This window comes from Calidris pugnax, unplaced genomic scaffold (genome assembly GCF_001431845.1).
Source record: "Calidris pugnax isolate Ruff unplaced genomic scaffold, ASM143184v1 scaffold8, whole genome shotgun sequence".
Classification (NCBI taxonomy): Eukaryota; Metazoa; Chordata; class Aves; order Charadriiformes; family Scolopacidae; genus Calidris; species Calidris pugnax.
Window position 1 is genome coordinate 25,535,788 of NW_015090830.1, and position 24,303 is coordinate 25,560,090.

Consider the following 24,303-nt stretch of genomic DNA (forward strand, 5'->3'; position numbering starts at 1 on the left):
TTGGGCTAGAAGTGTGTCTTTCTGTCCCCTGGCTGTATGGGACACTGGTGCTTTGGAGGGTGGCCTGGGCTGGCTGTAGTAGGGGCGCGTCTACATTTTGGGTTCATTTGGCTACCCGTAGGTGTCTGCGACTGAGCTAATTGCCTTACTTTCTCCCTGTAATCAGGGGAAGGCTTGTCAATATAGAGTTCAGGGAGCTATTAATTTTATTCTCATGTGAACATCTGAAGCAGCTCAGGTGGGTCACGCCTTCGGAGTGCGTGTCTCACTTGGCTGGCTTTGAAGGCAGCCAAGGTGACGAGGCCCTGTTGTTGTCCAGCCTGTACCTGCTGAAGTTAGGTGGCATGAATCACCTGGCTTTTCCCTGTTTCTTTTTTGACTCGACATCATTGCTTGTAATTATGTGTAACTGAGCCCAGCAGGCTTTGAGATCTTACCGGTTCGCCAGGACCAAGGTTTACTTCTTGGGTGAGATACTCAAGTAAGGCTTGAGTATGGTGGGGAGGAGCAACACCTTTTAAGTCTTTGGCATTCCCATCTCTGGTTTGGGACTTGATGTGTGCCAGAACCTCGTGTTTTGAAGTCAACAGGCCAATATAGATGCTGTCTTGGTTTGGGTGTGAAGACACAGGTCCTGCTACACTGATTGCGGCAAGGTGTCATCCATTTGCAGCAGCAGATGGGCTGCTCTTGCAAAGCTCTCGTTGGCAAGTTCTGCCATTAATATTTGCAACACTTTATTTGGCCGTCTTACTGGCTTTAAATGGGGGTTGTGGTATTAGCTCGTCAGTATTTGGATGAAATTCTAGTGCAACAGCTGTTGCTAAATAATGTTACTCAACATGACAATATTTAGAATGATCGATTGAAAATAGTACTTGCTTGTTGAGAAAGTTTATCTAAGAGCCTTTCACGCTTATTTTGTTTACTTGTTGTTGGAGCTCACAGGCCTATCAGTTCATTTTAGCCTTTATTGCTTTTTGGGCAGAGCTGGTCATTTTATTCTTGTTGGTCAGAGAGTCTGATCTGTTGCATCCTTTGGGATATTTATATTTTTTTTTTTTTGCTAAAACAAGTGGCATCAACCAACGACATCACCATTGCTCTCGAGCAGCTCACAGTATGGAATACAATCTCTCTGGATTTTTCGCAGCTTGATCATACTGTCTTGGAGGTCAAAGCCTTGAAGCCGCGCTATAAGATATACCTGACCTATTTTTATTGCTACATTAAGATGCTTTCCGTGGAAGGCATGCTCTCAGATAAAACTGCAGTGTAATCGGAGCTGTAGGACCAGGTGGGTCAAAGGTGGCTTGTGGAAGGAGAGTAGGACCAGAAGTGTGTAGTGACCTGGCAAAACACGCTGCCTTTTTGTGCTCTGAGACAGGAGTCACAAATAGCACATTTGTGAAACTTGTGTGTGTGATGACAACGCTTTTTGGGCTTTGAAACAATGGAATCAAAACCCGTCTTGAGGAACCTACATGTGCAGACAGCCCTTCTCTGACTCCAAAGAGCAAGGGGGTTGCGTTAATCCACTTTATTCCTCAAGGAATGTGGGTGTAAATCGTGTACTGATTGGAACCAGAGAGCTGGGCAGTGCTGCGTTTTCCGTAGTGAAGAAAGGGTTACCCGGCCACATGGCATGGTTACTGGCTTTTATTTTATAAGCAGGCTGAAGCACAAATTGATTAAACATAGAGCAGGCTGGAAATATGTAAAAACTTGTTATGAAATTTTCTCTGCTCTAATCAAGTCATGTATCTGTGATGAAGCAAAAACTATCTGGCAGAGCTGGAGCTGGGAACTCAATCACCCTATGCCCAGTTCACTACTCCTTCAGCTGCAAAGTCATCCCCACTCTGCACTTTTGTAAAAGGCCTTGAAATGCTTTCCTTCTTTTAATTCATATCTACACCAAAAAAAAAAAAAAAAAATGGGTAGAGGAACCATGAAATTTGGAAGCCATCAGCATTCATGTGACTTGCTGAAGCAGCGAGGAGGTTGATTTCAGACCTTCAGACTCCCTTCCTGCTCCCTCCTTTCCCCAAACACAGAAAGCAGTCAGGGTTTGACTCGTGGGCTGTCTGATTATAAGAAGTCCCACTTGGGACATATAGCTCTATAGCGTGCTGGTACTCTATGTGCTTTGTCTGCCTCTGTCGTTGAGTTTGTCAGTTCCTGCTCTGTGCTGTGGCCTTTGACTCCGATGGCTAATTAACTAGCAAGATGTCTTACATAAGAACTTTTTTTGTCTTTTTTTTAAAGGAGTTCTTGGCAAATGAGAGAAATTAAGAATTGGATGTGTATTTATAGTAATTTTCATAGCAACAGAACAGTAAGTCCAATATTCATATTATGAATATGGCTCGGTATTTATAGCTCTCCAAATATTTACAGAGATAAAGCCTTTAAACATAGCCCCAGCTTTCTGTCTTCAGTAGCAGTTTAAATAAATGTCATGGGGATAGGAGTTAAAGTTTAGGGGGAAAGCAACCATTTCTGGTCTAAGACTGTCTCACTGGTGCCTAGGAGCCCCAGAGCTGTTTTGCCTGGAATTGTGTTGCCCCTGTCCCGTGTGAGCCACTGTTTGTCTTGATGTGCAGGAAAAGCACCCCAAAAGCATTGATCCTTAAGCAGATAACCCCTGGGGGTGGTTGGCCACCACGTTGCCCTCGAATTTTCAGGGATGGGAATTCAAAGTCAGGCGGTCACTGCAGCGCTGGTGAGCCACCGAGTGATAATGTGGCATTTTGGTGGTGGTGGTGGGGTCTGGGGTGTCTCGGGTTTGGAGAAGTCGCCAGTGGGTATCGTCAGTGGCCAGGGTGGTGGGCATGGGTGAGGGCATCACGCTGTCCCACCCGTGCTGACGGTACCTGACGCACACCTGGTGTGAGCATCCCGGGCCAGCCCCTGCTCACCCACGAATGGGAGCTCGCTGGGTGCCGAGCGGTGCGTCAGCGGCGTGACGAAAGGCAGCCTGGCAAGTACAAGCTTGCCCAGGGTATCTGCTTAAGAATACGTAATAAATTCCTGTGGCAGTGCTCCTGGGCTGGATTTATTTATTTTTTTATTTTGTTTTTAACTCACGCGTGACCGCGGATACAACTGTCCAAACTGAAAGCTGTTAAGGATGCTGAAGGGGAACGTTTGAGTGGAAGCTGAGTAAATAGAGAGGTTGGGTAGTTTTGGGGTGGGGGGCACTGCTGCATTGGTCTTCGTCCCAAAACCAGGCTTTTAATCTGTGGTTTCCAGAGCCCCTCTTTCTGTTGTCAGCGTACATCTACTCAAATTCAATTTGAAAGCCTCCCACCCTTTGGCTTCGTGTTGCTGTGGATCCTGTCCAAACACAACCAACGTAGGCTTGCCTAGGGTGGAGAACCCCAGAAGGTCACATGTGGTGGCCGTGCCACAGGGGAAAGGTGGTCCTCCTGCACGAGGGCCAGCGGCAGCCCCCCTGGGGGCTGCTCATGAAGAGGAAAACCTCGTCACTGAGGTGGACTAACTGGTGTAGGTGCCACTTCTGTCCCTCCACGGGGGAACAACTCTCCCCAGCCCTGTCCTGGGGAGGCTTTGGAAGCTCCCAGGGCTGCTCAATTAGGTGATGCTCAATTAGGCTGTGGTGTGGAGAGGGCTGGCTGCCTCCGGTCACCTGAAAGTTGGGCTGGGGATGATGAAGGGGCAGCTAGGATGCCAGGAAGGACATCTCTTCGGTCTCATGGTAGAAAATGGAACAAGAACAGTAATGGTTTCCTGGTGTCCCAGTGGATACAGTGCTCAGGACCTCCAAATTCATTCTCTTAGTAACTCCTTTTCTGAGGGGCATCCCTCTCGTAAGCCTTAACAATTTTAGGAGGAGCATGAGTTGGGTTGGTTTCTGGGTACGTCTGTTTTTGAGGAGGAAAATCCTTCCTAGAAATAGGGAGCAGCGTCGTGCGGCTGTTTAGACAAGGAGATTTCACGGCTGTGCTGAGAGCCAGCAGCCACGAAGGCTGTTTTTTCCCCTGGATGGAGACCGAAATGACTTGTGCGCCAGTGACTGAGTGTACGGCATCTCTATTACATTAAGATTAATAATTCCTCACAGCATATTTGCAGCTGGAAGTTTTATATAGGTCTTTATTCATCGTGATGTGAACAGCTGCTCTTTTGCTGCTCTGTTGAATTAAAGTCCAAGTGGCAGCGCTGGAAAGTGCCACATAAAACACACTCCTGCTGTTTTCCATTCACTCCTTCTCCCGTCCAGCTCTCGCCCTCTGCCCAGGCTTAGCCCTTTGCAGGAGCAAGCCATCTTATTTTTATTTGCGGACCAGCTCTGACTACGTTTGGGTCTTAAAACAGAGTTTGAGTGAATCCAAGGCAAATCAGGTTTAGAAAGGAAAAATAAATCTCGAAAGCGGCACAAAAAAACCTGTAGCAGTTCCTGTTACATTTTTTACAAGAAAGACTAAGAGTTAGTGGCATGTGTTGGCATAAATTACACACGTGTTTTGGTTAACTATGTCAGATAAAATTCAGCAGAAGCTATCACAGCTAGAGGGTCACCTCAGCTCCTAAGGAGGGGTGTAATTTTTTGGGGGGTTTCTTTGGTTTTTTGTTTGCTCCTTTAAATTCTGAAGTCTGTCTGCTCTGCTGTTTTGAATAAGAGATTAATATTTTTTTTTTTTTGGCTTGTGCTCTCCTCAGAGAACAGAGTGTACAGGAGCATCCCAAGTTTAGCACCTCCATTTTGAGTCCACACTGGCAAGTGGTCTGGAGCTGAGGTTGGCTCCTCATCCGAAAACTTCCCCCTCCTCCGCCACCTCCTTGTTGCGTGCCTGGTTGCTGGCAAGGGGAAGAGATGGTTGGGATGGTGTGCCTCTTAGTCCTAGGTACACTGTGGGCTGCAGCAGCCTATGACCTTCTGGACCAGGGACCTGAAAAGCTCAAAGGGCAGGTGGATGCTATGGCAGCAATTGCAGAGTGTGATGCTGAAGATGGAGAGGAACAGCTGGGAAGAGACAGGGATGCTGTGAGATCCCACAGGGAGGCGGGTGCCCCCGTGGTGTGTTGGTGCTCCATGGATGCTGCCAGGGATGTCCAGCTGAATCAGCATGGCCAGGGCTGCTCCTTGCCCTGCGCGTCCTGCATCTCCCAGCCCATAGATTTCTGGCTCCCTGAGCCTCCAGCAGCGGGTCCCTGGGTGTTTTCAGCCCTGGGACAGGGAGGCAGGGCAGTGGCTGCCCCAGCAAAGGTCAGGCAGGATCTCTGCAGTACACATGAAAATAGATGCCTGACCTCCCCCTGGGTGCCTTTCCTTCACATGACAGTCATTGCCTGCAAGACCGACTTTCCCCTCTTCCCATTTAAACCCGTGATGCAATGGGTTACATCTCCTGGTGCTTCTTCTTAGTGGCTAAAACTAATTACTCTTCTTAAAAATCGGATTGATGACCCTATTTTTATGCGTGCTGGGTGCTCACAGCTAAAGTCAATACTGAAAATCTGTTTGTGCACTTTCTTTCTTGCTTAAACAGTTTGGTTTTAAAAAATCAGATGCTGAGCACTCGCTGATGTTATTTTTTTTGAGACTGTGTATTAGTTACGTTTGTAAAACATGACAATTTGTTTCATTTTATCATCTATCATGTGCAGTTAACTGTAATAGAAAAAAAAACAAACCTGCCACTTCAGAAAGTTGCTCCTGAAGCTCTGGCTTAAAGAGGCAAGCAGCAATTACTTTAAAATTTTCACTAGTTTATGGATTTTATCCTGTTTCACCTTTTTAAGGCATTGGATTTACATTCCAAAACACTGATGGGGGGGGGGGAAGGAAAGAGGCTTCATTTCTTCAGACTGGGTGTTTAGTCTCACTAATGATTCTCTCCAGACTGACTCGGGGTATCCCTTGAACAGTTTTAGAAATGCGGGTGGGACAGATGGACGTATAAGGCATTGCTGAGCGTAAGTGCTGTGGTACCTGCTGCAAGCAGTGTCTCCAGCAGTTACACGGTAGGATAAGGGAATGTAGATACTGCTCTTACAATTTTTAGAGTCATAAATGGGTGTATTTACTTACTGTCTTTATTTTGTACCAAAAATACAAAGAACAGGCACGCACATCTGTAGATGCATTGCTGATATAGATGTTACCTATGGATTATTTTTTTTTGGCACATCATTATCATTGAGGATGCAGACCCTAGGAGCCTGGAGAGTCTCAAGCACAAGCTGCTGACTAGTTTAGAGGGTCCCTGGTCGTGCCCCACTTGGTTATTAGTGGGACCTCTGCCCTTGACTGCATTGAGACAGGCTAAGCCCTAAATCAGCCACGTTTAACGTATTTACAGGGTCAGAGCCTGGAGGAATGCACGACTGCAGGGTTTTTGCAGTCTTTTCCCCAAACTCCCAATAAGTACAATTAAAAGGGTAGTTTCCTGATCTTTTTTTCCCCTCTGGAGTGAGTGGGTGCAGAGGGTGTACCTGGCTGGTGTGTCCCACCAGAACAGGACCATTCTTCAGTGGCCTCCCGGAGCCTCTCCAGGCACAGAGGGCTCCTTGTTATGACAGGTAGCTTTCTGAGCATTTCAACAGACGCCTCGGTGTGCCAAAAGCATAAAGCTCTTGGAAGGAAGCAGGCAGCATATTTCAGCCGCGTTTCTTAAAATAAATGTCGTGGCTTAAATAATAGAAGTTTTCCTCGCAGACTCCAGAATAACCACCAATGCTGAAATAGCGCTGGAGTTCTTGGAGGCGCCGTTTGCAAAAATTCCTCAAAATTTGGTAACTACAGCGAGCTTTGGGGGAGGTTTTGCTTTTTTTTTTTTTCCCCTCCTAAAGCTTGTGTTAAAAGCACCTCAGTTCTGTCTGCCCATCGTTTTTCAAGTCTGTTTAATTGTCTTTGGAGAAGAGGAGGCTGAGGGGAGACCTCGTTGCCTTCTACAACTACCTGAAAGGAGGGTGTAGAGAGGGGGGTGTTGGCCTCTTCTCCCAAGGGAATAACGACAGGACCAGAGGAAATGGTCTGAAGTTGTGGCAGGGGAGGTTTAGATTGGATATTGGGAAGAATGACTTTACTGAGAGAGTGGTCAGGCACTGGAACAGCCTGTCCAGGGAGGTGGTGGAGTCACCATCCCTGGAGGTATTTAGGAAACGTGTAGATGTGGCACTTCTACATGCTCTGGTGGCTGAGATTGTCGGGGTCTTTTGTGTGTGTGTGGTTGGACTCGGTGATCTCAGAGGTCCTTTCCAACCATGAAGATTCTGTGATTGCCAGGCTTCATAGATGTGCACCAGGGGCCTGGTTGGAACCCGGGCAGGCTGGGCATGCTCTTGTCTGCCGTAAAACCCTAGGTCGTCGTCACTGTAGGACTGAATCAGATCACACTTTGCAGTGGGATGTTGACTACAAGGGCTGAAGCACGGTGGTTTCCCTGGCACGTTGCTGGCTGCTGGAGGAAGCCGCCCGGCATCTAGCGCCGCGGCGCCTGGACGGGCAAAGCCACTCGTGCCTGGGGAAAGGCTGGGGTTTGCTTTGGCAGCCGGTGCCGAGATGAGGAGCGATCTGCTGGTGAGAACCAAGAGGTGTCGGTGGGAGAGGGCGTTGTGAAAGCGCTGACGAAGAGGTGCAGGAATCCCAGGGAACGCGTGGCCCGGCGGAGCAGTCGCCCAGGCGGCGCGGCCTTTCCCTCGCTCTTGCGTAAGAGGATGGAGATGGAAGGCGACAAAGAGCTTGGCTGTGATGGGTCCTGTTCTGGTGTTAATTACCACTGGCTGCATGGCTTTTGATAGAATTACAGGAGCGTGAAACAGGCCGGCAATTAAGCCTGATTTTGATCTTAGCAGCTTCAGACAATATAAATGCAAATGTCGCTCGAGACCAGTTCCAGTATTTTTTAAGTGTTGCTCAAAAAGGAAAAGAGCAGAGTAGTCAGTGGTGGGTCAGAACAAGAGGACGTGACCCACTTTCATTTCAAAACCAAAAACACCGGCCACAGAGGTCTTACCTACACAAACTTAAGTTTTGCCTGCGTTTTTCCTTCGTGCTAAATCAGGCTGCTGCGGGATCCTCACCTTTGTTTGGGGAGGAAAACTCATTCCAAAATATCATGCACCTGATGCTTATTTGCAGCTAAGTCCCTTTGCACTCTCTCAGCAGGGGGAAAGTACAGCTCTTTCCACTGGGATCTACGTATTGCCAAGCAAAGCACGCTCGGTAGGAATGGCACATCCTTTACTATGAATGCCGTAGCCGAGGGCAGCCTTTGTCACCCGTACTCAGCCGCTGAGTTATTAAGAGCTTCGGACTGTGTTACACAGAGAAAAAGATAAAAATAGGGCGTCTGACGCATGCATCCCGTGTCGCACGCCAGGAAACAGAATCGTTATACCACCGAGTACAGTATTCCAGAGCATGCATGGAAAATATGCATGGATGTGAACGCGTGAGATCTTTCCTAACCAAGAAAAATACTCAGTCCCCCCTTTTCCTCCTTCCCATTTTACATCTGTCTTAGTCGATATTCCGTCTACCTGTTGACAAATCTAACAGCCCTGAGCGCCACAGCTCTGCCTTTACTGCCACCGTCGGCCTTTCCCCCTTGTCCTGCTGAGCGATGCGACAGCATTCCTATGCCATCTTATATTTTCCTTTATTATAACACTTCCTATATTTTAAGGGAGCTGCAGAATATTCTTAATGCACCCAGCCGAGAGTAAGCAAAATCTTGCCCGTTCTCCGGACGCCTGCAGTGTGCCCAAAACTCCCAAAGCTCAACGTTGCCTGTCACAGAAACTGCGCGCCGGGCGTATAATCTAAAATTAGTCATCATTATGTGCCCCTTTAAATGTTAATCCCCTCGTCGTTTTCTTTTATTGCCTCTGTTGGCATAGGCGATTATGTGACATAATATACAAGTAAATAATGTGATGCAATGGGTAAAACTCAAACGGGATATACGTAGCGGAGATCGGATGCCTCCTACCGCAGAATAAAAAAGAAAACTTAAGAGTGAATCGAGAGTGAGGATTTTGCCTGTTTTGAGGGCAGCAAAATCAATCATACAGGTATTACGTTAGTCTTTCAGCTCTCGAAAACTCATGTTTGATCAGTGCTGTAGCCACTGCTTGTCTTCAGGTGCAGAAATAGGACTCAGGGAGTAAGTAACTGTGGGTAATGGATCCAAAGCAGAGCCCCACAGGGCCATATAACAGGGTCTTTAAAAAAAACAAACAAAAATTTCAGTTTAAGGATCATGAGCCTTAAAAAACAGGGCAAAACATGCATCTGAGACCATATGATTTATTTTCCAGCATGTGAACCCTTCTAGGGGGAGAGCAGGTACGCAAAGCTGAGGACTTTGGGTGTTCAGTTGCCTCCTGGTAGGAAACCTGTGGGCAAAGCACAAGCTGAAACTCAGCAGTAGGTTACAAGATACGGCAGCGGCCGAGTTCAGATTTAAAGATAAAGCCTGAAACAGCAGAACCCAATGCAAGACCAACATTTTTCGACCCCTTTGCCTGAATTCAGCAAAACATATGGGTACCTCGGTGTGCGATTTTTTTGCTTTTGCTGAATCGAGGTTTGAGTTACTTGCTAGTCTATTTTTACCCTTTAGCAGCCTTGTAATTCAATACGTGTTTGTTTTAATTTTACACTCTCCATAAAAAGCACCGTCCATGACGAGCTGGAGAACTGACCGCTGGTAATGAGTAGAAATTTAATCAGCTGGCGTGTCACACTCTCTTACTTGCCCCCCCTTCCCCCCAAACCCGTGTGCTGCTCACCATCAGAAATACCCTGCGATACCCTCCATCTCCTCCGTCACCTCGGCTTTGCCGCTGAGGCTCTGGAGATGCCAAGGTGGGGTGAGATCAGCCCGGGATGGATCCAGGTCACTCTGCTGGTGGTAGCAGCAAACAGCCAGGGCTGAGAGGCAGGGGGGGACACGGCAGTGACGAGTAGGACAGTGGCTTCCTCATGGCCACTGGCTGCGGCCTGCATCTCCTGCCAGGGGGCTTCACGCCCTCTTTTTGCAGCCTGACGTTGGTGTCGCAGATTTTCCAAACCCCTGCTAATGAGTTTTCAGTTTGACAATGCTGATATGGAAGCTCCCCGTATCACATCATGTCACATCACAGCCCCCTGGTTCTGACCTGTCTTCTCGTGGTGTATCAGCAACGCAGAGCTGATAAAATATTGGAAGCCTGGAAATGAGCCTCCTTTTTCTGGGTCCTCCCTGCATCCATGTGCTTTAGGTAAGGATGGAAAAATTGCTGCACCAAATTAAAGCACTTCTGTTTTCCTCTTGGCTCTTCTGAGAGCTGCTTGGCTCTTTTTCACCCTAAAGTGTGGGGTGAAAAATTTGTAGGACGCACTATTAGTGATAGGTGATGTGTCCAGGCACAACGTCCTTCCTTGTTCATGCCTTGGTCTCTGTGGTGCTTTATTTAGCTTTGGACTTGCATGCACCATAAAGTAAAGATGTTGCTCCTCACCCAAATGATGATCGGTGGTCTAACTTTGATCAGATTTAGTGATGGTGGATAACTTGTGCCCAAACCCACCTGAACCATTCGCAGAGGAAACTAAACCCACAACAAAGCCAGCGGGGTTGCTCTGTGATGGCACATCTTCTGGGACAGCCCACCTTGCCCGTGCTCCTCTCTGCTATAGTTGCTGCATCCTCCCTTCCCTTGGGACGGGGCTTCGTGGCTAACTACAGCAAGATAACTATTTTTGTGAAACTCATGTCCCAATGTTGGAGTCACATGGAACCACAGAATGGTAGGGGTTGGAAGGGATCATCTAGTCCAGCCCCCATGCAGGTTCACCCAGAGCAGGTTGGACAGGAACATGTCTGGGCGGGTTTTGAACATCTCCAGAGACGGAGGCTCAACCACCTCTCTGGGCAACCTCTTCCAGGGCTCTGCCACCCTCAAAGTGAAGAAGTTTTTCCTCATATTGGGATGGAATTTCCTGTGTTCCAGTTCGTGCCTGTTGCCCCTTGTTCTGTTGCCGGGCACTACTGAAAAGAGTCTGGCCCCGTCCCCTTGACACCTGCCCTTTAGATATTTATAAGCATTGATGAGATCCCCTCTCAGTCTTCCCCAGGCCAAAAAGTGCTAAGTGGAGGTTGGAGCTGTCCCCAGACAGCTCCACCCGTGGTCTCCTTTGCTCCAACGTGAACCCAAGAGTAGCTTCTTCAGGAGATGGTGGGGATGAGGTCAGATTCTGCTCCTGCTCTGTCCCCAGCCTGCGGCAGAAATAACTCTCGGTGTCATCAGAGCGGTCACTGTAACGTGGATGAGGTTCAAGTCAGGCCCAGTAGCTTCAATGAGATTTTTGTGCGATTATAACAAGAATTTGACACACATGGTGAGCTGCTAGTCATGTATACGCGATCTGTCTCCAAGCTGTCCCAGGAGGTATTTACCAGCATAAAAATCAGTTAATGAGGGGACGTGTCCTGCTGCTGCACGAGGGATGACCCGGGAAGCTCAGGGAGGGATGAGCTCCGTCCTTCCCACTTGGAAACTCCGTCAGTTTTTGCCAACCTCGGCACTGGGAGGGAACATTGACTTCATTGTGGTCTCTTCTGCTGCACGCCACAGCAGAAGTTACGCAGAGTTCTCTGCGGACGTAGCAGGAGTGCTCAAAAGCTCACCCCATCTACAGTGCCTCAGGTCCTTTAGGATAATGAGGCATTTTCTGAATGCACCTTTTTATTGTACCAATATTACGTTACAGGAAAAATGGAAAGGGGGCGAGGGGGGGGAACTTAACACATAGCACCTGTCACAAAGTTCTCTCCTTGAATTAGGCTCTCCCGCTTATAAAAATTTAATTGATTCCTAGCAGTTTATGTGCGTGGTGCTCAGTGGGCGTTTTCTGTTCTCTTGCCAGCTACATGGTTACTTAGAAAGCGAGCCGCTCACGCTACAGCTGTTCATTGGGACTGCAGACGACCGCCTGCTGCGACCCCATGCTTTCTACCAGGTCCACCGAATCACCGGGAAGACCGTTTCCACCACCAGCCACGAAACAATACTTTCCAACACCAAAGTCCTGGAAATCCCACTTCTTCCAGAGAACAACATGAGAGCAATGTAAGACCCAGGCGCCCCGTCTCGCTCCTAGAAGTTTCCTCAGGGTCACCCCACTTTATTTCTTCTCTCTTATTGATTTTTTTTCTGCACACAATTTTCCTTTTCCTACTTTTTTTAAATTCTCTCTGTATTAGTAGTTTTCACAACTTTGCCGCGACAAATTGCCCCTAATCAGCTTAACAACAAAATGAACTTCACAAATATTTATGACAACTGATTGCTTTCATTCTAGAGTTTCAGCCAACGTGCTTATTTGCCATTTAAAATAAGTATCTCGGTTACCAAGCTGTAAATATCTCCTACCTCAGCTCCTGCATTTAGTTTCTAAATATGACACCTCTTGCTCCTATACGCACTAGCGCAAGGAACAGGGCCTATTAAAATTTATCTTTGGATGTCAAAGGAAACTCTTAGAGAGCACTTCCAAGTACCCTGGTATATTTTTGAGACAAATGAAACCACTCTTATTTCTTACATAATAAAAATCTGCATTTTTCATGGCATTTGTTTAGAAGCAAAGCTTCTAGCACTAAGAAGAGGAGTAAAAGCAATACAACTTACAGATTAGAGTTATTAAAGTGGGGTAGGTTTAGACCTATGCAGAAAAGCAAGCATGGATGTCTAAGGATCTCTGAATTAGTAGGAGTCTGAGCGATAATTAAGAGCCCCATAGGTCCATTACACGCAGGTAAATTTCATTATAGGATTATATATAAAGGGTCAAATATTCTTCGGTGTATGTGACATACATAAGATGCTCTGCATTATTTAATCCTGTCCTCTCTGCCCCCCTCATTCAAATGATGCTAACCCTTATCTGAGGTGTCTGCCTTGGGAGGAATTTGTGTGTGTTTGCGTGCATATTCATCCCTTGGTGTGTATATAAACGTGAATGTATTCATCTATGTATATAGATGCATGCATCTTTGTCTGTGTGTACACAGAGACAGAAAGATAAGTAGGTAGATGGACAGAAAGCGAGAAATCCTGGCCCCACCAAACCGCACACCATGGCAAAATCCCAGGGAGCTTACAAAAATCACTCCTTGTTATTCGTACAGTTTTCCGTGCCTTAATGAAGCGAAGAATGGTAGCAGACACCTGAAGTCCTTCCGCAGGTAGTCTTTATTAGAAGCTGGTTTGCAGTGTCATGTACGACATGCCCCGGAGTGGCTCATGTAAATAGAAGAGCTAGAATGTGTGTTAACTGCGTCGCCAGCCGGGCTTAGGGCGATGGCTCAGGACCCGAGGACTTCTGTCACTGCTTTGTACTAAAAGTCGTGACGAGCCTGTAAAATTACTGGCCCCATTTGCTGTCACTGTAAGCTGGCACGATGCCATCGAGGTTATTGAAATCTCACCAGTTTGTGCCCACGTGATATTTATTTGACCCTTTATTTACCCATTTCGAATAACGATTCTGGCCCTCTAGGAATGTTCTTACTGTTCCACTCGTCTTTCTCCCTGGAATAAAGGTAGTTGCACAGTTTGGGAGCCAAGCTGAATATTTTCGCGACGTGTGTGCCAGATCGTAGTAGAGAGCTCTCAAGAACCACAAACAATGCTTTGGCATATGCAAGCCTTACACGTCAGTAGCCTGAAACCTCATGTAGCACTAACAATGAGTAGAAATTTGGAGCCAAAAGGACTTCTCTCACACATACTTTGTGTATTCAGGCCTTGATTCAGTGAAACACTGGAGCTCATCTGCACCTTTAAACTTGTGCACATTTAGCTACTGCTGTTGACTTCAGATTTTAATGTCCATGACTTTACAAGCCTGAATTTAAATGCTTTTCTTTCCCTCTGAACTAACTGTCATTAAGAACTTTATATTTATTTTAGAAGTCTTCCTGTAGGAGAGACAATATTGAGAATCACACTGTTTCTTCTGTATCTTTGTGTAGAATTTTGACATGGATTCAAATATTTCATAATTCTTACGACTTCATCTGCTAATATGCATTGCTGAGAAGCTTTAATACTTTCATTAGTTTCTTTGATCATATCAGCAAGAGCCTTTTTGTTATTCTGAAACCCATACTTCAGAAAAAAAACGTGCTTGCCATAGTTCTTGTTTGCAGTTTGCTTCAGAACAGAGCTTCAAAGATCTGGAGGGGGAATTAAACTCTTTGAATGCAAAATAAAATTAAACTATGCATATTCAGTGTAACAAAATGCGTGCCAGAGACCAATACCCAGAAGAAATTGCCATATAGGCTTTATAGTTGTGGCCAAAGCAGAGGTATTTTTGCAGTGAGTTTTCGAGTGCATGTGTTTATCTATTTTTTGTTCCGGGAACTTCTATACTGAATTTGCTTTCACAAAAATCCTGACATGTAAATTCATCCAGGATAAAACCAAAGTTTAAAAAAAAAAAAGGAGAGATCGATTGGAAATAGCAATAGTTCTATCTGATGAAAAGCGTGTTTTCCCTTAAAGTAGAGGGAGGATTCTGAGTTTCGGTTTTTTCATGCAGAGCTTCAGCTCGACACTCAGCTTGGGAGTATTTCCAAGTCATTCAAATACAGACACAACTGACCTCAGGGACAGCTGTCCTCATTAATGAGCGTTTTTAGGACTTTACCCTAGAATAAAAAGAACATCAGATTTTTCTCCAAATCGGCTGTAACAAGTGAAATTGTAAGTGAGCTTGCATTCTGGGGCAGTGCGCCAAGCGTTACGAACATCTCATCCCATTGACTTTTCTAGTCTCCCTATTTCTTTGGGCTTTGGTCAATCTGCAAGCGCCATCCCTACAGGGATGTGTTGGAGAGGAAGGGTCTGTTAGATTTTTCTTCCTCTGGAAACTGAAGTGAAACCCTAAATTTGTGCGCTCAACAGCAGCTACTGCCTGTGATGACAGATAACCCCAACTTAGCTACTTGTGGACGCGATTACTGGGCTTAAAGTCTGCCGTGGTCGTGGGGTTGTGTCTGACTCAACTTTTTAAGAAGGATGTGCAGGAGAGAGGGAGGACGTTGCACGCTTGTGTCTTCCTGAAGTGTGCTCGAAATGAATTGAATTGCTCTGTTTGAATTGAATTGTCCTTTTGGACAGCATCGACTGTGCTGGGATATTAAAGCTCCGAAACTCGGACATCGAGCTGCGCAAGGGAGAGACGGACATCGGTCGGAAGAACACACGCGTGCGGCTGGTCTTCAGGGTCCACATCCCCCAGGCCAACGGCAGGACCCTCTCCTTGCAAGTCGCCTCCAACCCCATCGAGTGCTGTGAGTAGCAACAAACATCCTTCTCTTGCTGGGTATTGTGTCACCCCCCCACGCAGTCGTTGTCCACTGATGTGCTTATACATTGGTTTTGCTTTGCCTGTCTGGTCGGTGGATCTTAATCTGCTTTCCAAAAGCATGTGGTTTATACTGCAGACAAAATACCCGTGTCTTGGGAAAATATATGTACCTTTGTGCATTGATTTCTATAGGAAAGAAGGCACTTAAAACAAAAGGAGAGTGCACTTAAAGTAATAGTAGACCTGGGAGCAACGAGTCTTTTCTTCTTTTTCTTTGTGACTCCCTGTCGTACAGGTGACTGCTCTAGGAGTTGTGGGAGACAGTTATCATGTCCTATTCGCTCTCTCTGTCTCCCCTGAAATAGCCATGTCTTGGGGAAAAAAAAAATATGTACCTTTGTGCATTGATTTCTATAGGAAAGAAGGCACTTAAAACAAAAGGAGAGTGCACTTAAACTAATAGTAGACTTGGGAGCAACGAGCCTTTTCTTCTTTTTCTTTGTGACTCCCTGTCGTACAGGTGACTGCTCTAGGAGTTGTGGGGGACAGTTATCATGTCCTATTCGCTCTCTGTCTCCCCTTCATAAAGCACAAACCAGCAAACAAAACCCCAACCCCTTTGATGCGGAGCTGGCAGTGTGCTAGAGCTGACACGCTGGCAGAAGCTGCCTGCAGCTTCAGAAAACCTCCTGTAACCAGGTTTCCGCACTGGGGTCTCTTTGAACAGACTGCTTTTTATCAGATGCACCGGGGGCACCCTCTGAAGACACCTATATCATTCTTGCTCCGTAAGCCCTCGTCAGCCTCCCGCATACAAAACAAAACCTATTCGCTTCATGTAGCTGTAACGCTTCAGGAAAAGTGGTGGAAATTGAATTTCAGTCTAACTCCCATTGCCGATTTGGTCGGCTGGATTTGTGGAATCCACTTTTTTAAGGATTTGTTGGATTCCACAAAGTGGATTTTTCTGATGCTGAGGGAGTAACTTAACATCTGGAGGGTATGTGGGGGTTGTACTCTGGGAGTGGGGAGCAGAGGGGATGGGGAGGAAGGCTTGACCATCCTTGGCCCCATGCATGCTGGAGGGTCATGTTGGTGCTCGTCCCTGCATCCTTGCCAGTCTGGAGTCCCTCACAATGTGTCTGGCAGGTCCTGGATCAGCATGGGACACCATTTGATCTCTTCAGGGCATGGTGCTTTTCCAAGGATTGTTAACAGAGAGGCTGCAGGAAAGAGCATCCCTGCATTCCTCTTGCAAAAGCAGTGGCATTGGTGACAGACTTTCAGGCGAGCAGCAGGAGAGGCAGAAATTGTAGGAGAGGGTAGTGCTGTTAGACCAGTGGTGGTAGCTTCTCTCCTTCACAGTCGTTCATTTAAATTAAAAAAAAAATGAGCATTGGCATTGGGAAGGGAGTTACAGTAAGATAAGCCTATGTTATTCATGAAGAACAGCAGAGCCTCCTTACCTATAGCAAGGAGTCTGGCATAAAGCCCTGTCTTCTGTCCAGGATATGTATGAGATGAACAATTTCCCCTTTGTTTCTTATACAAGGGCAAGTTCTAGGCTAACAGGCAAAGCAAAAATCATGAGGAGTCATGGTTTTATCCTGGTCCTGTTGAAACTGATGAGAGCTTTTCAATTGCTGTGTAGCAGGGTAAGGCACAACTTAAATATATCCTGAACTGGTCTGTGCAAAGCTGCCAAGCTCAGGAAGCCACTTAAATATGGAGCTGGTTGGATTTGTATCAGTGAACTGCAGTTTTGAGGGTTGTGTAATGAGCAAAAGCGTGGTACGTGCCTCCTGAAAGGAGCGGAAAACAGGAGAAAAAAATAAGTGCCAGTGTTATTTCCAGTGCAGAACGTGGAATAAGCTGGTGCCAAAAACTTCATGCATCTCTTACTGCATGTGACACCAGGAGGAACCATGTCATCTGGATAAAATGTCACGTCATCCCTTGAAGCACAGCCACACTCGCTCCCTGTCCCAGTTGGGAGGGATAAAATATGTGCCACAAGAATACGGGATTCTGTTTGCATGGATCCACGTGTGCTTTGGCACTCAGGTGCTGGTGGAAATTACGCTCTCTAAACTGTGAACTTGTGCTGGATCGCGAGGCCCACGGCTGCTGCTGCTGCAAGACAGCTTGCAGAGTTGACAATACAGCCTTTAGGAACTGAAACACAGTTTGGACATGGATGGTCATCTCATCATGTGTGCCTTGTTAAACACACAGCATATATATCATAGATAACATAAGAGAAAATTATTTTAAACAAATAAATTTCAATAAAAATGTATAGTTTCAGATATAGTACAGATCAAGATTAGTTTTAAAACAGCTTCTTCTTTGTGAACCTTTTGAATCTGTACTCCTATGTTTGATAACCCTGTTGTTTATGATCAAGACACTTGAAAACCACCCATGTTTCCTGCAAACCTCCAGACCTTTATTTTGTTTCTATATCAAACTCAGTTTAGCTTATAAGGGTGAGCATTAAGTTACTTACTAATGCAGTATTTACTTATTTTTGTGTGTGTTTGTGGTTGCTTTTTTCTCTTTTTTAAATCTTTATAACTCTCCAGCTCAACGATCTGCCCAAGAACTGCCTCTGGTGGAGAAGCAAAGTACTGACAGCTTTCCTGTTATTGGAGGGAAAAAAATGATACTGACTGGCCATAACTTTCTGCAAGACTCCAAAGTCATCTTTGTGGAGAAAGCGCCAGGTATGTCTTTTCAATCTAGACTCTGGTCTGCCTTTTTTCCCCTGTTTTAAGATCTCTGCCAAATGATGAAAGTATAAATATGGTAATGACATTTTCTTCTGCGTGTAATATGTTTTCCATGTCACTGAGCAAAGCTGGGAAAGTGATCTGAGCCGTGCCTAATGCTGAGGTTTCACACTACGGCAGGTGTAGTTACAGGTAGACAATAGGGACATTGAAAGTTGAAGCTGGGCATTTGTTTTTGTAGCAAACCACGGCTGGTCCGGGTAGGACCTGTGAAAGGTGTTTGAAACCTCAGGTGGCATGTCCCCGTGAAACCTGCGAGGTGGTGCATCTTGTTCAACCTTTCTGTAATTTGTGGAAGAGGGATTGGTGTTGCTGGTGATGTGCATGTGTGTCTCCTTGTGTGGCAGTGGAGACTGGTGGCATTTACAGCGTGCTGGCTGGGGAGGACTTGCAGCCCCCATGCATTCATTCATTCAAAGGAGATAATGAGGAGAGGCTGAGGGAACTGGGGTTATTCAGCCTGGAGAAGAGGAGGCTGAGGGGAGACCTTATTGCTCTCTTAAACTACCTGAAAGGAGGGTGTAGAGAGGTGGGGATCGGTCTCTTTTCTCAAGTCACAGGCGAGAGGACAAGAGGAAATGGCCTCAAGTTGCACCAGGGTAGGTTCAGGCTGGATATTAGGAAAAATTTTTTCACGGAAAGGGTTATCAGCCATTGGAATGGGCTGCCCAGGGAGGTGGTTGAGGCACCATCCCTGGAGGTGTTCAAAAGACAGGTTGATGTAGTGCTGGGAGGTATGGTTTAGTGATGATGCTCCTTGTTTGTTGTGCGGGTGTCTATTTTTGTCAGTTAGGTTGACGGTTGGACGAGATGATCTTTAAGGTCCCTTCCAACCTAGAAGATTCTGTGATTCTGTGATACTTCTGATTTACCTTGAGGGCTGGGGAAGGACTGCTGTTGGCTCCCCTCCTTGCATGGTGTTGGTCCCATGGGTGGTGGGACTGGTCCTCCCAGGGAAGGGTCCCCAGCCATGCTGATGCAGGGGGGGGACCTGGGGTGGGAGCTGGGGCTGGAGCAGGAGGTGTCTGCAGGAGGGGTGGGTCACAGGGTGACAATGCGTAATATGCATGAATGCCCCCGTGGGAAAAGGGAGCTGTAAAGTCAGGCTCTGAAACAAGATCATTAAGGGTAGTTTTGAGTCTTGTTTTGGAAAGGGTTTCCGTGGTGCTGGCACAAGCTACAGATTCCTCAGCTGCCGGCTGAACCCACCCCCCTCGAACTTTAAACAGTCTTGGGCGCTCCTCAGGCTGCCAGCGATGGCTGTGATGCTGCACCCCTTTAACCCTCCATGTCCACGAGGTTCCTGCGCCATTCTCCTCCCCACAGCCTCTGAGGGTGGTGTGGGAAGCTGGGACAGTGGAAGGGATGGGAGAACGAGCAGGGGTAACTCTGAATGTGAAGACATCTGAGTAGATGTGAACTCATCAGGCTCAGGGGAAGAGCAGAAGACTTCCCTGAAGTTCCCTGGTGGAGTGCTGGGTTGGTGTGGCTTGAGTCACCAAAAGTGCACGTGGGGTGGAGGTAATGCCCTGGCTCCTCACTGAGAGCGGGTCAGCGCCCATCAGGCTGTGGCTGTGAAATGAGCAGAACACCCTTCTTGTTCCTTAGGAAAGTTTAAAAAATAAAAAAAAAGGCAAAAAAGGTGGTATTGCAATTCAAAGAAACCCAGAGCTTTGTGTAGCGTGACGGGAGGGAAGAACGTGTCTGTCTACTTCACATTTAAACTTCCTCCACTGCACAGAAGTGGGTTAGTGTGACATGTCAGGAGCGAAGCCCTTGATCTGTCTCGTTACAGGAAGGAAGCCACGTTAAAAGGTGCTCTCCTTCATAATTATTTTCCCTCCTCTTCCTTTATTGAGTTGGAAAAATTTTCACGTGTCCCATCCCAAAGGATTATGATGGTGATGCTACTCGCCCACCAGCAGGTACTACCATCTCCCTTAGCATTAAGTGCACCAAAAGCAGGATGTTGACTGTGTAGCCCCTTAAATTACAAAAATACAAAATGGGGCCAGCTTCATTCTTCTTAACTAGACAGCTGTCCCCCTTGGGCAAACGAAATTTGAGGCTGCACAAAGACAGCATATAGATAGAAAATAGTTTATAGAAGCGACATTTTTTAAAATAAAATTAAAAAAATTACCACTTTGTTTTAAATATTGTGAGAGATGAAGGAGCGTTCTGCTGCACACTGGCTGTGCTGATGAGGGAGAAAGTGATCAAAAGGCCTTGCTTGTCACACTGAAAAACTCCTGGGGTGAACTCCTTGGGTTTTGCAGATGGACAAGTGCAGGAGCATCTCTTTCTACATGAAAGCACCACCGGAGGATCCCCCTGTGCTCTTCTCCCTGGCATGGAGTGGGGGGGAAACTCCACCAGGCAGTGTGCTGCTATCGTTGAAGTGTAATCAAGATCATGAAGTCAGGATTGAAAGATCTGCTGGGAAACTGTCCTGCCCCTGGCTTTAGTAGTCTCACGGTGGATTTGTTGGGGTGGCAGGGCAGTACTGCCAGGTGGAGTTATGCTGCAGGGGCTGAGCCTTTGAAGCCGAGAAGCGTTGGGCGTCCCCAGAAGATGCAGTCGTGTCACTAGGGCCGGTCTCTTTTCTCAAGTCACAGGTGACAGGACAAGAGGAAATGGCCTCAAGTTGCACCAGGGTAGGTTCAGGCTGGATATTAGGAAAAATTTTTTCACTGAAAGGGTTATCAGGCATTGGAATGGGCTGCCCAGGGAGGTGGTTGAGGCACCATCCCTGGAGGTGTTCAAAAGACAGGTTGATGAAGTGCTGGGAGGTATGGTTTAGTGATGATGCTCCTTGTTTGTTGTGTGGGTGTCTATTTTTGTCAGTTAGGTTGACGGTTGGACAAGATGATCTTTAAGGTCCCTTCCAACCTAGAAGATTCTGTGATTCTGTGACACACAAAAAGCAAAGTTGCCAGGCTGATGAGGGCTGAGTGATTCCTAGGGCTTCTGCGAGGGGTTGTTTGTGGTGTTGCCCACCAGCTCGATGGGTCGGAAACCAGTGAGCGCGGTGCGTCGCTGTCTCGGTGGCCAAGGGCTGCGGCTCAGTTTTTGAGCAGAGTCCCCGTGTTTTGATGTCGAATGCACAAGCATTACCAGCCTTCCCTTCTGAAAACCAGCACCCGGTGTTTCTTTTCCCTTTCAGCTCTCGCACCTCGCATGAAAGTAGGTCAAGAGAGGGAACACCAGCGTAGTTTCTCTTTCTCTTAGAAAGCTGGTTATGAACTTTTGTGATTTAGCTGGAGACGTTCATTAGTTTTGCTGCTGTTACCACTTTTGTTTTTGAATTCAAAATGTTAATCACGTTCCTGGTGGGTAGCAGCCAAGTGCAGCTATTACAAAGTAATAGATCACAGGAATCGGCGCACTCATAAAGAGAACGTATCTTTTATAGAAAATTTAAATATTATACTCCATGAGCTCATGTCTTCTAGTCCTCACTCGGGCAGAGTCCCCAAGCCGGAAGGCAGTCTCTGGGAGCTCGTCTAATTCATGCTAGTCTGCATACTTAATTGGTTAACGCAAAGAGTTTGAGAACACTTTTTGTTTGCCTTTTTTTTTTTTCTTCCCCCCCACCCCCCCTCCTCTTCTGTCTGAATAATTTCTTTAAGTCTGCCCAGTGCATTGTGGTCCGCTGAATGTTTTTCCAAGTGTGAGTCCCAAGCTCTCCGTCTTCAGGGCTAGCCCTCAGCTGTTGTAGTCTCTGGAGGAATGGCATTATCCTGGCCTCCATGCGTGGGGAGTCTGTCTGAGCCGTGACTCATACAAGAGGGAATCCCTGAAGAATGATCAAATCAATCCTTCAGCTGGGGAGGCAGCGGCTGTAGTGCTTTCAGCTTTAACCCCTTACTGCCTGCTTTTTAGCCAAGAAGCCTATGAGAGAGAGCAAAATATGCTTTGCAGCCCTGTGGCACTGCGTCTCGGAGAGGAGGAGTGAGGCAGGGAGGGATGAAGGAGCGCTGGAAGGACGGAGGGAGGAGTGCTGTGAGGAGCTCCTCTGAAAGGAGAACCCCTCACGGTGTGGTCCAGCGCTCAGGCAGAAGGCACCCCTTTGGATGAATAATGAGTCTTTTCAGAAGTGGACTAAAATTTGCTCAAGCCTTTTACAGTACCGTAAAAAAAGTTCTGATGTGTTGAAACGAGTCCTTATTTTATGGGATTTTGGTCAATGTTTTATTGCTTGCACATCAGACCGTATTTTCCAGCGATGAACGATGGTATAAAATGACCGTCCAAGAAGCCAAGCGGTAGTAAAAATGTGAATGCTGAACGTGCCTTGAGAGGTTCACTCTTTTAAATTCAGAATTTCCTTAGACTGGGGAGTCCCTTGATGACTTTGTCTCTTGGAAATTACACTAATACTCGTTTATCTTATCTTCTTTCACTTTCTGTCTGTCTTTGTAGTCATGCTTTTCTCGAGTTTCAGAAGGGTCTTGTGAGTCTGGGTGTCCTGGTTGTTGGGCGCCAGGTTTAGGACGTCCAATAACAATCTGTTTTTCATCAGAATTAGTACTTCCTAAAATAGAAAAAAGCCTGCAACTTTTTACTGGCCAGGCCCTTGATGGTATTTGCTGTGGAGGCAAGGTGTGTGCTTTAGTTCCAACAGTGGGCGAAATGAAATTGATGTTTGTTAGCTGTGGGAGGAAGTGTTTGGCTAAGATGAACAAAATGTCTCCTGTCTAACACACGCATCTGCAAGAGCACAGATTGTGATCTGGAATTGTAACAAAAGACACTGATTTATTTACTTACTTTTTAAAAACTTTTTCTTTAATTTCTAGATTACAAATGTGCCAAGCAACAAAAATCTTGAGGGAAGTTCAGAAAACGCAGAGGTGTTTGGAGAATGTGTTTTAAGGACTGTATTTCTGTCGGCTACAACAAAGTTTGGCAACAACGTCTGCAAACACTGTGTATTTGTTTTCAAAGCTAGTTTTTGGAAGGTAATATGAGTTACTGAACACAGAGCAGCACAAAAGCCTAACAGAAATCAGCAGACTGCTGGCTTCTAGTGGATCAGATTATGATTAGTGATCTACAAAACTGAGTGTGGTGGAAAAATCCTACTTTCTCTTCACTCAGTTCACAAAATGTTTCCTGTAACTGACAAGTGAGAGCTCATTGATGAGACACGAAGCTGATATCCCAAGCACCAAGGCAGAGGAAAGTTATGGGTACGTCCTCCTGGCACATGCTTCTAGAGTGGCCCAAGACATTTTGGGATTTAGAAAGAATCTTGCACTAAGATCTGAAAGAGTTAATCCACCCTGAAAATTGCTCCTTGCTCCTGTAGCTAGAATGGTTTTGGCACTGGAACTACCTCAAGTATTTCTGGACTTCACAGATATGGCCAAGTCTAGACATACCTAAGAGATCAGGTTCAACTGACTGAAATCTTCATTATTAGCAAGTTGTGATCTATGGGAAGAAGTGGATATTTGGGGCGTTATTATTAACTATCATTCAGTTGAGTTTCCACTGGTGAAGTTAAAGCTCCTAACCCATTTCTTTGGTTCTGTGCATAGTGACTGGAGCTCAAGGCAAGAATTTTAAAGAGCGAAAAGGCAGAAATGTAACACCCAGCTTCACTACAGGGTTAGTTTCTCAAATAACACTGACTTTGAAATTCTGATTCTGGTCTGTTAATGTTGAGGGCCATGTTGTCCTGGTCAAAGGCCTACATTTGAGCTTCCTTCTGACAAATGCCCCTCCCTGAAGATGTGTCACTGTCTTTGGACATTAATAGAGTTCACAATTTGTAGGGCTGTATCTCTGAGTAACTCCAGGCTTACAGACTTCAATGGTTTTGAACATGTTAATTACTCGGCCTTCAAATCAGCAGCGATTCTGCCACCTACACACTGTAAGCTAACTGCATAATATCCTCAGCTATTGTGCCCAAAGCCTTTGAAATTCAAGTTCCTGAAAAACAGAGAGGCAAACAGCACCTATGCGACATTTCCTCCAGGGATTTTTCTCTTTTTGAATATTTTCAAACAAGTAAAGAGTTTTTCAGATTTAGTTATGGCTTCAGACTGTCCATTCTGATGTTGTTTTTATTTTTTTTAAATGGATATTTCTGTCAAAACTGTTCCTCTTCCCTGCTGGAAAAGGTTTTGCTCTTAGAACATGAAGGTGCTGACGTGGCATGGT

At 46.3% G+C, this 24,303-nt stretch overlaps 1 protein-coding gene across 3 annotated transcripts in view; it reads left to right on the forward strand.

Annotated features, from left to right (window-relative positions):
* The window catches only part of NFATC1 (nuclear factor of activated T-cells, cytoplasmic, calcineurin-dependent 1), a 111,141-nt gene that overhangs the window by 26,748 nt on the left and 60,090 nt on the right, over positions 1 to 24,303 (forward strand). For all 3 annotated transcript variants that reach the window (XM_014941069.1, XM_014941071.1, XM_014941070.1), the window contains exons 3-5: positions 11,885 to 12,087; positions 15,148 to 15,320; positions 17,923 to 18,063. In XM_014941069.1, the coding sequence (XP_014796555.1) occupies positions 11,885 to 12,087; positions 15,148 to 15,320; positions 17,923 to 18,063 (517 nt within the window). The remainder of the gene's footprint in view (positions 1 to 11,884; positions 12,088 to 15,147; positions 15,321 to 17,922; positions 18,064 to 24,303) is intronic.